This window comes from Pleurodeles waltl, chromosome 3_1 (assembly GCF_031143425.1).
Source record: "Pleurodeles waltl isolate 20211129_DDA chromosome 3_1, aPleWal1.hap1.20221129, whole genome shotgun sequence".
NCBI classification, from domain to species: domain Eukaryota; kingdom Metazoa; phylum Chordata; class Amphibia; order Caudata; family Salamandridae; genus Pleurodeles; species Pleurodeles waltl.
Genome location: NC_090440.1, coordinates 1,604,439,835 through 1,604,455,004, shown reverse-complemented (window position 1 = coordinate 1,604,455,004; position 15,170 = coordinate 1,604,439,835). Strand labels below are relative to the sequence as shown.

The 15,170-nt window shown below is 43.5% G+C and overlaps 1 protein-coding gene across 4 annotated transcripts in view; it reads left to right on the top strand.

Moving 5' to 3' along the window:
- Nucleotides 1-15,170, top strand: part of LOC138285381 (mitogen-activated protein kinase kinase kinase 6-like) — a 376,389-nt gene that overhangs the window by 191,043 nt on the left and 170,176 nt on the right. For all 4 annotated transcript variants that reach the window (XR_011201585.1, XM_069225240.1, XM_069225238.1 and 1 more), the window contains exons 17-18: nucleotides 4,442-4,578; nucleotides 9,342-9,447. Coding sequence is in view for 3 of the 4 variants with exons in the window: in XM_069225240.1 (XP_069081341.1) it covers nucleotides 4,442-4,578; nucleotides 9,342-9,447 (243 nt within the window). In the remaining variant the exon portion in view is untranslated. The remainder of the gene's footprint in view (nucleotides 1-4,441; nucleotides 4,579-9,341; nucleotides 9,448-15,170) is intronic.

The window sequence follows — 15,170 nt, the reverse complement described above, 5'->3', positions numbered from 1 at the left end:
CTAGAAGGCCATCCACTAGACACTGCTATGCAAGTAAATGGAAAAGATTTGTTTGTTATTGCCATAATAATCAAGTCCAACCATTGCATGCATCTCCAAAAGATGTAGTAGGATATTTACTACATCTACAAAAATCAAATCTAGCTTTCTCTTCCATAAAAATACATCTCGCAGCAATATCTGCTTACCTGCAAATTACTCATTCAACTTCCCTATTTAGAATACCTGTCATTAAAGCGTTTATGGAGGGCCTAAAGAGAATTATACCACCAAGGACACCACCTGTTCCTTCATGGAACCTCAACATTGTCTTGACAAGGCTCATGGGTCCACCTTTCGAACCCATGCATTCTTGTGAAATGCAATACTTAACGTGTAAAGTTGCATTTCTCATTGCCATCACATCTCTAAGAAGAGTAAGTGAAATACAGGCGTTTACCATACAAGAACCATTTATTCAAATACACAAAAATAAGGTCGTTCTAAGAACAAATCCAAAATTCTTACCAAAGGTTATCTCACCTTTCCACTTAACCAAACAGTGGAATTACCAGTGTTCTTCCCACAGCCAGATTCAATAGCTGAAAGAGCACTACATACATTAGACATCAAGAGAGCGCTAATGTACTACATTAACAGGACAAAAGAAATTAGGAAAACAAAACAACTATTTATTGCCTTCCAAAAACCTCATACAGGGAATCCAATTTCAAAACAAGGTATCGCCAGATGGATAGTAAAGTGCATCCAAACCTGCTATCTTAAAGCAAAGAGAGAACTGCCTATTACACCAAAGGCACACTCAACCAGAAAGAAAGGTGCAACTATGGCCTTTCTAGGAAATATTCCAATGACCGAAATATGTAAGGCAGCAACATGGTCTACGCCTCATACATTTACTAAACACTACTCTGTAGATGTGTTATCTGCACAACAGGCCACAGTAGGTCAAGCCGTACTAAGAACTTTATTTCAAACTACTTCAACTCCTACAGGCTGAACCACCGCTTTTGGGGAGATAACTGTTTACTAGTCTATGCACAGCATGTGTATCTGCAGCAACACATGCCACCGAACTGAAAATGTCACTTAGCCAGTGTACATCTGTTCGTGGCATTAGTCGCTGCAGATTCACATGCTCCCACCCTCCTTCCCGGGAGCCTGTAGCCGTTTAGAAGTAGATCTTGAACATTTGTAAATATATTACATTAAACCTTAATTTTGTACATACGTATTTATTCCATTGCATGGGCACTATTATTAGCATACACAACTCCTACCTCTCCCTCTGCGGGGAAAACAATCTAAGATGGAGTCGACGCCCATGCGCAATGGAACCGAAGTGGGAGGAGTCCCTCGGTCTCGTGACTCGAAAAGACTTCTTCGAAGAAAAACAACTTGTAACACTCCGACCCAACACCAGACGGCGGACTATGCACAGCATGTGAATCTGCAGCGACTAATGCCACGAACAGATGTACACTGGGTAAGTGACATTTTCATTACCTGTCACACAAGGTTGTTTTTGTCCAAATGGACAACATGACAGCCATATATCATCCACTAACAGTGTTGTTAGAACACCTGACTCACTGTTTTCTGCAATGGTGGAACACCACTAATCTTTTGAAAGGTAGGCCTTTTCTAGATCCTGTTCCTCAAGTCACATTGACCGCAGGTGCATCACGGACAGGCTGTGGTGCTCACCTTCAAGACTTGACAGTGCAGGGCCTCTGGGATGCCAAGCACCAGTCTTTACACATCAAAGACTTGGGGCTTCAGGCAGTATTCCTAGCACTGAAAGCCTTCCTTCCTCACCTGTCTCACAAGGTTGTCATAGTCCACACAGACAACATGTCAGACATGTATTATTTACACGATCTTCTCAACTCGCTCTGCTCTCTTGACCATTTGTCAGTGGGCCCTTCACCTGTTGGCGGAGTACCTGCTCGGAATGGACAATGGCTTTTCAGGCCTTCTCAGCAGGATGCAGCAACAGGTCCACAAATGGAAACTCCACCCACAAGCTCTTCACTCATACTTTGAAAGGTGGGGAACTCACCACATCGACCTTTTCGCCACAGCAGAAATTGCTAAATTCCTAAACTTTGCCTCCAGACATCCACACCATCTATCCGAAGGCAACGCTGTATGGATTAGTTGATCGGGGAGATTTGCTCACACTTTTCCACCTCTCCTTCTCATTCCTTTTCTAGTTCGGAGGATCTGCCATACATCTCTCACCATGATCCTTGTAGCTCCCACTTGGGCATCACAGCCTTTGGTTCACCACACTCCTGGATCTCTCAGTAGTCTCACATGAGAAGCTCCCCAAAAGGCCGACCTTCTAACTCAAAATCAACTGAAATTTAGAGATCCAGACCCCAAGTTACTCAACCTTGCTATATGGTTCCTGATTTCATAGAGTTTGGATATCTAGGCATACCTCCAGAGTGCATGGACATTCTCAAGGAAGCCCGTAGACCTACTACTAGAGCCTGCTATGCTGCAAAATGAAAATGTTTTGTTTGCTGCTGCCAACCCAAATGCATTGACCCCATGAAAGTCACAGTACAAGAAATTATTTGCTCCACTTGCAGGAAGCAAATATAGCCTAAATTTTCATTCAACTACATCTCGCAGCAATAGCTGCATATCTATGGAACAAACAACATATTTCCTTGTTCAGGATTCCGGTCATTAAGGCTTTCATGAAAGGTCTTAAATGTGTAATCCCACCTATGCCTGCAACATTGTGGAACCTTAACATTGTGCTCACCAGACTCTAGGGTTACCCATTTGAACCACTCCACTCATGTGTGCTTCAATTCCTCCAGTTGAAAATGGTTTTCTTAGTCACCACCACTTCACTTAGGCGTGTTAGTGTGCTCCAGGATCTAACCCTGGAAGAGCCTTCCTTCCACATTAATGGGGATATAGTAATTCTTCTCACTAATCTCAAATTCCTCCCTAAAGTGGTTTCTCAGTTTCACCTTAACAGTCCATTGAAATACCAGCCTTTTTCCCACAGCCAGACTCTGTTGTGAAAAGAGCCTGTCACACATTAGCTGTTAAAAGCACACTTGTACTATATTGACAGAACTAAACACTTTAGGAAAACTAGGCAACTTTTTGAAGCTTTTTCTCTACCCCACAAAGGCAAACCCAATATCCGAATCCGACATAGCCAGATGGATAGTCAAATGTATATGGAGATCTTTACCACTTTCTCCTAGGACACACACTACTAGAAAGAAGGGTGCTACTATCGTTTTCCTTGGTAACATTTCCATAGCTGACATTTGTAAGGCAGCTACTTGGTCTACACCCAAACATGCACAAAAACTACTGTGTGGATGTTCTAGCACGCCATCAAGCTAATGTAGGTCAGACATTGCAACGTACACTTTTCCAGTCAGCTGCAGCTCCAACAGGCTAGCCACCGCTTTATGGACGGACTGATTTACAGTCTATGCAGAGCATGTATATTTGCAGCTACACATGCCATCAAACGGATTGTTACTTACCCTGTAAACATCTGTTCATACCATATAGTGCTGTAGATTCACATGTGCCCTCCCTCCTTCCCAGATGCCTGTGGCTGTTGCAGTTACTTTACCCTTGTATATATTTTGTACATTTGTATTTACTTCCTTCCACTCTATCAAAGGAGTCGTTGCCCATGTGCAGTATCACAGAGAGGAGGAGTCACTCGATCACGTGTCTGAAAAACACTTGTTCGAAGAACAACAACTTAAACCATACTGGACACAGCACTAGGTGGCAGGAGTATGCAGGGCATGTGAATCTATAGCAAAGCATACCTAGAACAGATGCTTACAGGGTATGTAACATAATTATTCATGGATGTGGGCACAAAAACCCAAAACGGACACTTTAAAGTGTTAGGCGTATCTAAGCAACTTGTTTTCATTGTTGAATTCTCACGTTTTGTTTCATGTTCCTCTGGGGTTTAGAGTCACAAGTATCAAAGATCCCAGGATCAACTTACATATTCTCCGCCCTTATCCTTTATTTCCCTACTGGGTATCTTCTTTGAATGCATAAACAGTCCACCCTCTTCTTTGTTGCACCAGGAGTTTAGTTATTTTCTTTCTTCCCTTCAATGTGAGCAGCCCAACTGATTCTGATCTGCATTTTGGAACAATAAAGGTTTGGATTACTTCAGTGTAAAAAAAAAAAAAAAAAAAAAACCTCCCACGTAATGGCCTGTCCACCATTTCCTCTCCTCCATGTTTTCTTTGAGATTTTGTTGCATTAGAACTTCTTTTAAAACATTTTTCTTTGATTCTGTGCATAGGTGGAGGTATTCTTATGTTTATGAATTTTCATAATCAGGAGGAAGAGGATCACAAATAAGTAAATTTTGCTTCTTAGTGGTGATTCCTACCTTGACCCCCTGGGTTTGTCACCCTCATAGGCAGCCTGTCGTCCTTGCTACGCTCGAAATGGGGCCCACTTAAAGACAACGAAGCCACCATGGCCTTCTACACCAAGCAGATCCTGGAAGGAATACGCTATTTGCATGACAATCAGATAATCCACCGCGACATCAAGGTAAGATCAGAGACTGACTTTGACATACAGTGGGAATGGACCTTCTTCTACAATGGTTGTGAGCTGATATAAATGCTAGGAGCATAGACATGTTTCTGCTTGTATAGTGTGTGTTCTCTAGTTAAGGATTAATCTTGCTTAGAGTCTAGTAACACTTAGTAATGTGCTTAGAATTGTCAGACAACCGGTAAACGACAGCTGTAGATGTGCTGAAGATCACAGACTGCATGTGCATCTCTTTGCACGTTTCCTAAAGTTCACAGAACACACCCCTTAGTAGCACACAAGATTTCAAGATGCAAGTTAATGCCCTTTTCAGACATCACCTGATATGCAGGTAGATTGTGTTTATGTGTTTTAGTCAGTGTTAGGCCTGGCATCCTGAGGGTGGTCTTACCAAATATTGTTTTGCCTTTTTACCTCTTGTTTTGTTGCTGTATCGTTTTTTTAGCCTTAGGACTCTAAGCACTTTACCACTGCTAACCAGTGCTAAAGTGCATGTGCTTCTCCCCTAAATATGATTACACTTTTGTATCCACAATTGGCGTATTTCATTTTCGTGTAAGTCCCTTGTAAAGTGGCATACCATATACCCAGGGCATGTGAATTATATGCTACTAGTGGGCCTTCAGCACCGATTGTGCAACCCACATAGGTGCATACATAGGCTCCACTGCCGAGCCTATGTATGCAGTTTCACTGCCACACCGAATTGGCATCTAAAAATTCTTGCCAAGGCCAGAGGTCCCCCTTTATTAAATCTAATTCACCCCCAAGGTAGACCCTAGGTAGCACGTAGGGCATGGTGCATTTAAGCAAAAGGCAGGACATGGACAGTTTAGGAGTTTTTCATTACTAGGACATGAAAAACTTAGTCATTTTTCATTATTGTGTGGCCTGCCCTTCCCCAAGGCCAGCATTAGGGATTCCTTATAATATATTTAAGATGTATTTCCTAATCTGGGAGGAGTAGCTGCATCATGTTTAATACCATTGGAATGGTGATAATAAATCATCTTTACTGGTAAAGAGGGATTTATTATTACTATTTTAGAAATGCCAGTTTTAGAAAAGTGGACATTTCTCTACACTCTCTGCCATGTCCGCCCACGGCCTATATCCAGTACATGTCTGGCTTGGGCTAGGTGACCGTTATACTTGTGCATTCCCTTCAGACTCCTACAACACAGGATACTGTGCTCTATCTGCATTAATCTGCATACTGATGAGTCTTTCTGGGGAGGAGGCTGGGAAGCGCTCACCCTTGCATTTCAAACGGTAGAGACCTGAGCCCCCACAAAGGGCCTGATTATCCCCCCACCACCCCGACTGATAGTCTGGAGCCAAGGCTGAGCTGAAAGGGGGACCTGTGCACTTCACAGAAATTCTTTGTAGTCCTCCCCCCACATCAAAGGCACTTTCTAGTATAGTCTCTTGACCCATTAAGTCAGTACAATACTGGACTAAGAAGAAACTGCTGGAGAAAAGGATGCTGCGCCAGAAGGATTGCCAATTTGCTGTGCCCGACTGCTTCCATGCCTTGTGCCAGAGTGACTCCAGGGGCTAGTTAGCTAGCCCCTGTTCAACTGAGGCCCCAGGAGCATCAAGGACCACGCTGCAAGAAGACCTGTCTCCCTGCCAGCGTTCACAGCGCTGTTAGAGTGTAGGTAATTGAGTGCCTGTGGTGTGCGGTAGCAGAGACTCCCAGGGTTTCAACTCAGTCCTTGGCCAAGTAACAGTGGTGTTCTGGGGCTGCAGGCATCCTCTTAAGGGGAGGAAGAAGGTTCCACCTTCCTTGCAAGGAACACTTGGACACAGCCCACTTCACTGGGTGAGTCGCACACGTCAAACGAGACTGCACGTTGCTCAAACCCCCACCACCGCCTGTCACTGTGAAACGCAACTGCCTCACTACAACCCGGACTCCATGTGGATCTTGATACTGTCACTATCCAGGCCTGTCTTGCTTGTAAACTGCTGGAGGGATGTACTCAAGTGGTCCAGATTGATTACTAGCGCTCTCCCAAGACGCCCGCCCAGCAAGGCTTGACATAAATGCTCTACCACATACCGATATGGGTGGCTATAAATTTACCGTGCAGCTCCTGTCATTACCATAAATACCCTAACACGAACCCCATGCAATCGGAGATACGGATTTTATCCTTTCTTTTGTGCATTGATAACTTCATCACTGTGGGGATTTATTACAGACTTGTATTTCTTGCCTTGGCCGAATATTATTTCCACCAGATCTATTATGAAGCATAACCCCTAAGCTATTTATTGGATCTTTCTGTCTTTTTTGTCTTGTATTCACTATATAAAAAAAATCTAAATTTTCTTAACCTTGTGTGGTGTTTATTTATGGTGTTCTATTGCGCTGCTGTGAGTGTGTTGCACGAATACTTTACACATCGCCTCTGAGACAGGTCTGACTGCTTGAGTTAAGCAACCAAGGAGGTGAGCAGGGGTTTTTGTGGCTGTGTGACTCCCTTTCCCTGACTATAGTGAGAGCCCCTACTTGGACAGGATGCATACCACTGCCAAGCAGAGACACCCATATCTGTCAGTCAATAATGTACATAGTTCTTCTTTCACTATACTAATGCTGCCTGTTTAGGCACGCTTTATGGGATATGGATCACAAGGAAAAAAACCTTACCATTGTTACAGTGCTCCAACATTTTGTTTTACTCATGTATTGTGGTGGAACTCGAATTTGGCTCTTTACCAACAACACTCCGCTTACCAGTGGATTCCTTGGTGTGCCTGTAGCGCCGCTGATGTTTGGGTCAAATTAGCTGTGCCTCTGCAGCTTGTGTAGATCTAAAGAGGTCTCTGTATGTTGTATGCAGGCTTGTTCAATTTGTGGCACAGATGAATACAGACATGTCTACAGTGACTAGTAGGGCCACTTAATGACACCTCTGGCCTGAAACAGACATCTATCATGTCCTATTTTTTTTTTTTTTAATTCTTAATTCTTTTTATTGCGTTTGAGGCAAACAAGTATATAACAAAACAATTTAAAATGCAATGTAGCACCAGTACATTGCCAGACAAGATTAATTTCTCTGTTTTTGCTTATGCTGTGTTTTTGACTACAACAAATCTGTTTACTCCATTACTGACTTTGCAGACCGGTGAACCTGTGCACACCATCTCCATTATTCTTGTAAACGTTAAGCAACTTGAAAAGACTGTGTATCACAGCTTGGTGCAAGTGATCTTTCTCAGTTGAGCCGGCCACGGACCCTTTGAGGATGGGTCTCGTTTTTGGAGCAAACGAAGCACGACATCTAATGCTCTGTCTTGGCATGAAACAACACTTGTACAGTTAAAATTGTATAGAAAAGGCATAGGATAATGTGTGTGACACAAGTTTACAAAGTTGGATGGCTAGGGCCAGCAACTCCTTTAGTCTACCTAGAGATCCTGAGTCAGATTAAGAGGAGAGTGAGTTGCATGTTAGACTGAGAATAAGCAGCATGTTTCTAATTGAGCTGTTTTGCCAACTCTAAATGCCGTTCTGGCGCTGGAGTAGTAGAAGATGCTGTAGGCCTAACCGGGGAGCTGCTTTTTTGTGCTGAACTCTGTGTTGGATAAGCAGCTGCCTGCTTCTGGTCAGGATTGAGGTGAACTGGAGCTGCTCTGTTTCGCTCAGTTTTACCGTGGCAGGCAAAGCATAGTAACAGGCCTGAGTACGTTGTCGGAATTTCAGTTCTAGGGTAGCTGGATTGCATGCAGGTTTAGCAGGAAGAGTTTCATTAAAACTCTGGTTAAGCCCTAACACGGGGAAAGCATGGGTGCACAGGGTTAAAGTACAGGCAGTCTCATAGAGCGGATGATCTGCCCATTTGACGTAGTGAGTGAACATTTGAATGAATGAATGAATGATGAGGGTTGAGATTTATTGGTAGAGCTAGAAGTGGGTCTCATCTCTAGAATAGCAGTGGATGCTGTATGCAATAATTGAAATACACCGACTGATTTGTTGCGTAAAGTAGTTTAGTAACTGATGGTGACCATGTTTAGTTTGAGAATCATTAGCAGAGCAGAGTCGGACGCAGTAGTCGAATTGCAGCAGGTAATGTGTTCAGTATAGTACTCCAAGTGTTTTGTTCTGTGTTCTCATTCAATTAGCGTGTCTTGATAGAGCTGAGACTTGTTGCCGAATTTATCATTGAAAAGCTCAACTTCTATTGTCCTCCTAAATGAACGATGGGGCTTGCAAGAGTGTGGTTGTTTTTATGGTATATAATTTCTTTTTTTACAAATGTGGCAAAAGGCCTTAAACGTCCCATCTAAATCCTCAAATTTGTTTTTTTACTGACTAATTTCCAGTGGTGGGATATGGAAACATGTTGTTTTGAGTAAATTCAAGGCAGTATAGGGGTGTGCCACTTTTCACTCTCCTTACAAATGTTTGATGAGATATAGAGGAAGACTTCTGAGGTTTCCGTACATGAGTGTGTACCATTCACTGGGACTGTAGTTAATTCTGCCGATCCTGGTTGTGGTAGGTTGGCAGATCTTTGTGGGTCTCAATACTATAGTATCATGGGGAAAGCAGTTTTTCAATGAGGTGCACCAGATCTGTGCCCTATTACTGTTGTAATATTGCACGGGGGAGTGCACATCTGTTGAGGTCAGATAGCCTGAGGTGGGAGCAATGTAGTGCTGTGGGGGAGGTGAAGTGCGGTGCTGCTTTCTAGTTATTTATATAATGTATTGAAGTTCTTCTTTGTTTTTTTCTTTAGGGCGATAATGTGTTGATTAACACCTACAGTGGAGTACTCAAGATCTCAGATTTTGGTACCTCGAAAAGGCTAGCTGGGATCAGCCCGAGCACAGAAACATTTGCAGGTGAGAATAGTGACATTGGAAAGATGTTGCCAGAATCCTCTGATATCTGTGGTCAAGCCATAATTCACAACATTTCTGGGCCACTGCATGTTAAGTATAGCTCCGAGCTGTAAAAAAATGCCTCTTTTTGTATAGCCATCCCCAAGTTTTTCGAGTGATGCTGATGGTTTTTCATCTCAGAGTGCACTGAGGCCTAATACCCAGACCTCGGTGGCAGTGCCCTGACCCTAAAAGTTTGTTAAATTGGCTACACCCCATTGGAAATGGTTAACTTACCTGTAGGTCCCCAGTAAATGGTACCCTGGTACTCAGGGCATGTAAGTTAGAGAAGTACCCCCGGGCGTGCAGCACTGATTGTGCCACCCTGGTGGTCCCCCAAGTAACACAAATCCCCCAGTCCGTCACTGCAGACTGCTAGACCAGTTGAGTGCTGCTAGCCCGAGTTTGCCATTGGAAGCAATGACGAAGCCATCACTTCCCCTGGACATGTTTGTAAGTCACCTCTCTGGCAGGTTTGCTGAGCCCTAAGGTCAGGGTGAAACATATAACTCAGGCAGGACCAGTACTTTACGTGTCCTGACAGTAGAACAAGCAAAGCTACAATTTTTACTGTTGAACACTTTGGTTGCCTAATTGGTGGGTACATGGTAACACGCTGAACACCTCAGCTGTGCTAACTCTGGAGCGGTACAACCTAAGTGGGCATTCCTAAGTATCAAACAACTCATTACATTAAGCCCGACTTGTATCTCAAATTGAAATTAATGTAACTTGGCACAGTATGCAGCTTTAGCAAAGCTGCCACTTTGTTGCCTTTAGAGCTCCTGTACCTTCCCGGGCACACGTGGAGTCTGCTTCATGAGAACTGTGTCTGCAGTTCCTGGACGGGTGCTAACAACTCACAGGAAAGAGAACACTGAGGGATTGCAGGCCAGGCGGGTGTCACGTCCCTCCTGCAGGAAGCCACTTTGGTGTTAGCCAAAAAAAGGCAGGCTTCTGATGTGAAGCCAACTTTGAAAGGCAGATGTGTACCACCAGGGGGAAGGGTTACCCCATTGTTGACGTTGACAAACTGGCACAGGAGGCTGAGAGGAGAGACCAGTAGCTAAACCAGTTCCCCAGGGGCATATAGCTCAGAGGTGGCAAAACCCCAGAGTTGGGCTGGGGAGGTGTGTGCACCAGGAGAGAGGTCTTGCCATCTTGGAGGTGAGCAAAATAGTGCACCCTAGGACAGCCAGATGCCACATTCCACAGGAAGAAGTCAATAGGTGGGAGGGAACCTGGTAGGCTATTGGCTACCAACTGCATCCTACCCTGCAGGCATTTTTCAAACATCAGATGGGCACCACTGGCACCCAGACCTCAGATCTTGACCAGCTTGGAAGAAGACCTGCCCTGCTGTACCGAAGGACCAGCAAAGAGAGGCTGCACCAATGAGGGTTTCTCTTGCTGCACCCGGTGGCTACCGAAGAGAGGAACTGTGCATGCCATATCTTGCTCAAAGAGAAGATGTCTCCAGAGCCTAGTCAAGGCAAGAGAATTCCAAGGGCCAGATGACTGGCCTCCTTTTCACAGCACGGGAGACACAACAGGTGAAAAAGCCTGCTGGGGCAAGTTGGTATCTCAGAGTCTTAAAGCAGTTACTACTGCTGCCGTGCAGCACCAAGGCGTGACACACAGAGTTCCATCTGAGCTTGCTGAACCTGGGAGTGCTGTTGGAGAGTTGCTGGGACCCTTGGAAGGCGAGTATTAGCCTGTAACCGCAACATTAGGCAATTGGTAGTCCAGTGGCAACTGGACTTCGGCCAGACCATAGGGGACTTTATGGAAAGTCAACCCTGCAATCAGGACCAGCTCCTTGTGGACTGAGGAATCCATGCAAGAAGACTCCCATTTACGCATCGCATCCACAGCACCCTTAAAGCATTATTAGCATCCTTTATCCCTTGACTCAGGAGCATTCCATAGTAAACCATTGTAACGTGGATAAAGTGCTGTAACTGTTGAAGGATTGCTTCTCCTGTGAAGGTAAATGTTCTTGAGAACCTCACTGGACCCCCTGACTAGCTCCCTTTCAGAGTTGGTCATCTAGAGTAATTCTACCTGACCGCACTGACACCTACCTGTGTCTAGTTTAGTGACTTTAGCAATGCTTGTTCGCGGTGAAGTGAAATTGCACTGATTTTTATTATTGCTTGTAAAATCTATATCTACGGAACTGTCTGATGGATCTTTTTCATTCTGTTGTCCAAAATCTTATGAAATACAACCTATTTTTAAAAATTGATGTTATGTTGATTTCTTCTCATTGTTTTGGTGCTGTTTAGACGCTTAGCACTTTTTTCTCTGTATTAGCCTTGCTGCTCAGTACCACAGCTAACCAGAATTGAGCTAAGGGTTTGACAGACAAAACTCCTGGATCCTAAAGAGGTTGCTAAGTGTATTAAATGGAGAGGTTGTACTACCACACCATATAATGCACCCCTTTTCCTCACACGAGCTTACTGACAGTGGGGACATATTGTTCAGAATCTTCTATTCACTTAGAGGGATGATAAATTACAAAATTGCTTTTTGGGTTGGGGTAATTTATTCGATTTTCAAATGAACATACTAATGGAAAATTACAAGATGATACAAACATAATCTACGTTTTGCGCGACTCATGTTGCAAAGATAGAAAATATAACATAGCATATTATCAATCTACCAATGCCTCATTGGGTATCAGCACTCTCCCAATAATAAGTGTACCACAGCATGATAGGACTCGACAGTTAACTTAGACAGCTCAACAAAATCCCACCTCCCAGCTATTCTGCTTCAGCCGGCAGTGTAGCCATCGTCCAGTTTCACAGATTTTGGCAACTACCATTGCTATATCCAGCCATCTCTTTTTATGATTAGTGATGCCAACAAAGTTCTGTGTGACCTAAAGACAATTCAATTTGAGAAACGATTGTATGTGCAAGTCGCTCACACGCTGTAGTGCGCACCAGCTAGGGTTCCAGTTTGTTTGCTACCTTGGATACAACTACAAATTATGTACCATATATTAACCTGGTTGGTCACATCTCCAACAGTTTGTATTAGGTGTGAGCTTTGCCTTGTGACATTTGTATATTGAGTGCCAGTCTTATACTACTTTAAAATAACTGAATTTTAACAGTGCCTCTCAAGTCTCTGTCATGATCTTGCATTATGTCATTCCAATCTACAAAGAGGTGCCCTTAGTTTTAGAAAGACATGTTGCCTAATATGTTTGTGACTAGACACCCACATCTTCAGAGAGCAGCCAGAATGGGGTTTTCTCTGGCCTCTTTGGAAAGGTTTTTTCGATATGACTATGGGTCCCTTAATTCCTTCTTATAGGTGACTCAAGTGTGCCCCGGTCATGGGTCTCCAGTTCCGGGTGAAAATGTTTGGTCAATAATGACAGATGATATATATCAGTATTAGGGTGGGGCAAACAACCATAGGTCTTGGTTGCATGCAGTTTCACCCCATCTACTCTTGGCGTAGTTCCCTGCCAAATGTGGTCATTTATTTGATGATCAATATGCCAGAGTTGCATGCTAAATACATAGTCAAAATGTGGGGCTGCTACAATCTTAATTGTCTGAATTTGCTGTCACATATAGAGCTGTAGCGTGTTCCAGACCACAGTGATTTTATGCATTTGTTCCTTTAAGACTGCCATTTTATCTGGGTTCATTGGGTGAAGGGTATTGGTCACTATGATACTCAAGTACTTCATTTTGGTCTGCATCTACCAAAATGTAATGCTAGATAGGGAGCGGGCAATCCTGTGAAGTATCAGTGTTAGGGTTTTGTTCTTGGTCCATATGATTTATATTACCTTAAAAAATGGAAATACTCATATGACCATATCGAGGTGCTTTAGTTTTATGCATTCTGCAGGGGGATCAAAACCTACAATATCTTTTGACTAAGGGAATGCTATAGCAAAGCCTTCTAGCGTGAGTATAATTAATAGAGAAGATGGGGGCAAGCCCCGTCTGATCCCTTTGTTGATCAGTTATAATTGACAATGGCCGAATGGGTTACACTATAGCCATTTCATCATAGTCCAGAAGGTGGGACCTTTAACCATCCTGGTGGGTACGCTAAAATGATAACCCCATTCCACCCGATCAAACGACTTTTTGGCATCGAACAAGAGGGACACCATTTGAATCCTCATTTAGCCTGGTAAGTCAGAGTAAATGAGATGTACGCACATGGCTGCATGAGGAACAGACTAGGATGAACTCAGCTTGATTCCTGTGCACAAAAGAGGGGTTGACAGTTTTTAACCTTGTTTGCCAACATTTTGGCAAGTATCCCAAATCTCTGTACATCAGTGATATAGGGCCAGGTGTTTTGCGATTGCAAACAGCCCAATGGGCCGTTTGCAATCACAGAAATACATTTATGGTATGTATCAAGTTCAATTTGCGATTCAGTAACTTGTTACCAAATCTCAAATTGGATTTGCGACTACATACTGATTCGGTATTAGGAAGGGGTGTGTCAAGGGCGTCCCTTCCAAATACCGAATCACAGAGGTATGTATGATTGTTTTGTGACTGTGAATGCGGTCGCGAAACAATCGCAGTTAGCACCAATTTCAAATTGGTGTTAACCCATTCGCAAAGGGGAAGGGGTCCTATCGGACCCCTTCCCCTTTGTGAATGCATGCAAAAAAACAATTTTAAGAGCAGGCTGTGGTCCCACGGACCACTGCCTACTCCTAAAAAATTAAAAGAAAACTTTTCATTTTTCTTTGGTAAACGCATCCAGTTTTCCTTTAACCCCTTCGCTGCCAGGCCTTTTCCCCCCTCCTGTGCCAGGCCTTTTTTTGCCTATTTGGGGCAGTTCGCGCTTAGGCCCTCATAACTTTTTGTCCACATAAGCTAACCAAGCCAAATTTGCGTCCTTTTTTTCCAACATCCTAGGGATTCTAGAGGTACCCAGACTTTGTGGGTTCCCTTGAAGGAGGCCAAGAAATTGGCCAAAATACAGTGAAAATTTCGTTTTTTTCAAAAAAATTGGAAAAAGTGGCTGCAGAAGAAGGCTTGTGGATTTCCCCCTGAAAATGGCATCAACAAAGGGTTTGCAGTGCTAAACTCAGCAGCTTCCTAGCTTTCAGGAACAGGCAGACTTGAATCAGAAAACCCAATTTTTCAACACAATTTTGGCATTTTACTGGGGCATACCCCATTTTTGCAATTTATTGTGCTTTCAGCCTCCTTCCAGTCAGTGACAGGAATGGGCATGAAACCAATGCTGGATCCCAGAAACCTAACCATTTCTGAAAAGTAGACAAAATTCTGAATTCAGCAAGGGGTCATTTGTGTAGATCCTACAAGGGTTTCCTACAGAAAATAACAGCTGAAAAAGAAAAATATTGAAATTGAGGTGAATAAAACATCAATTTTTCTCTACGTTTTACTCTGTAACTTTTCCCTGCAATGTCAGATTATGGAAAGCAATATACTGTTACGTCTGCTGGACTCCTCTGGTTGCGGGGATATATAGGGCTTGTAGGTTCATCAAGAACCCGAGGAACCCAGAGCCAATAAATGAGCTGCACCCTGCAGTGCGTTTTCATTCTATACCGGGTATACTGCAATTCATTTGCTGAAATATAAAGAGTAAAAAATTGCTATCAAGAAAACCTTTGCATTTCCAAAAAGGGCACAGGATAAGGTGCTGAGGAG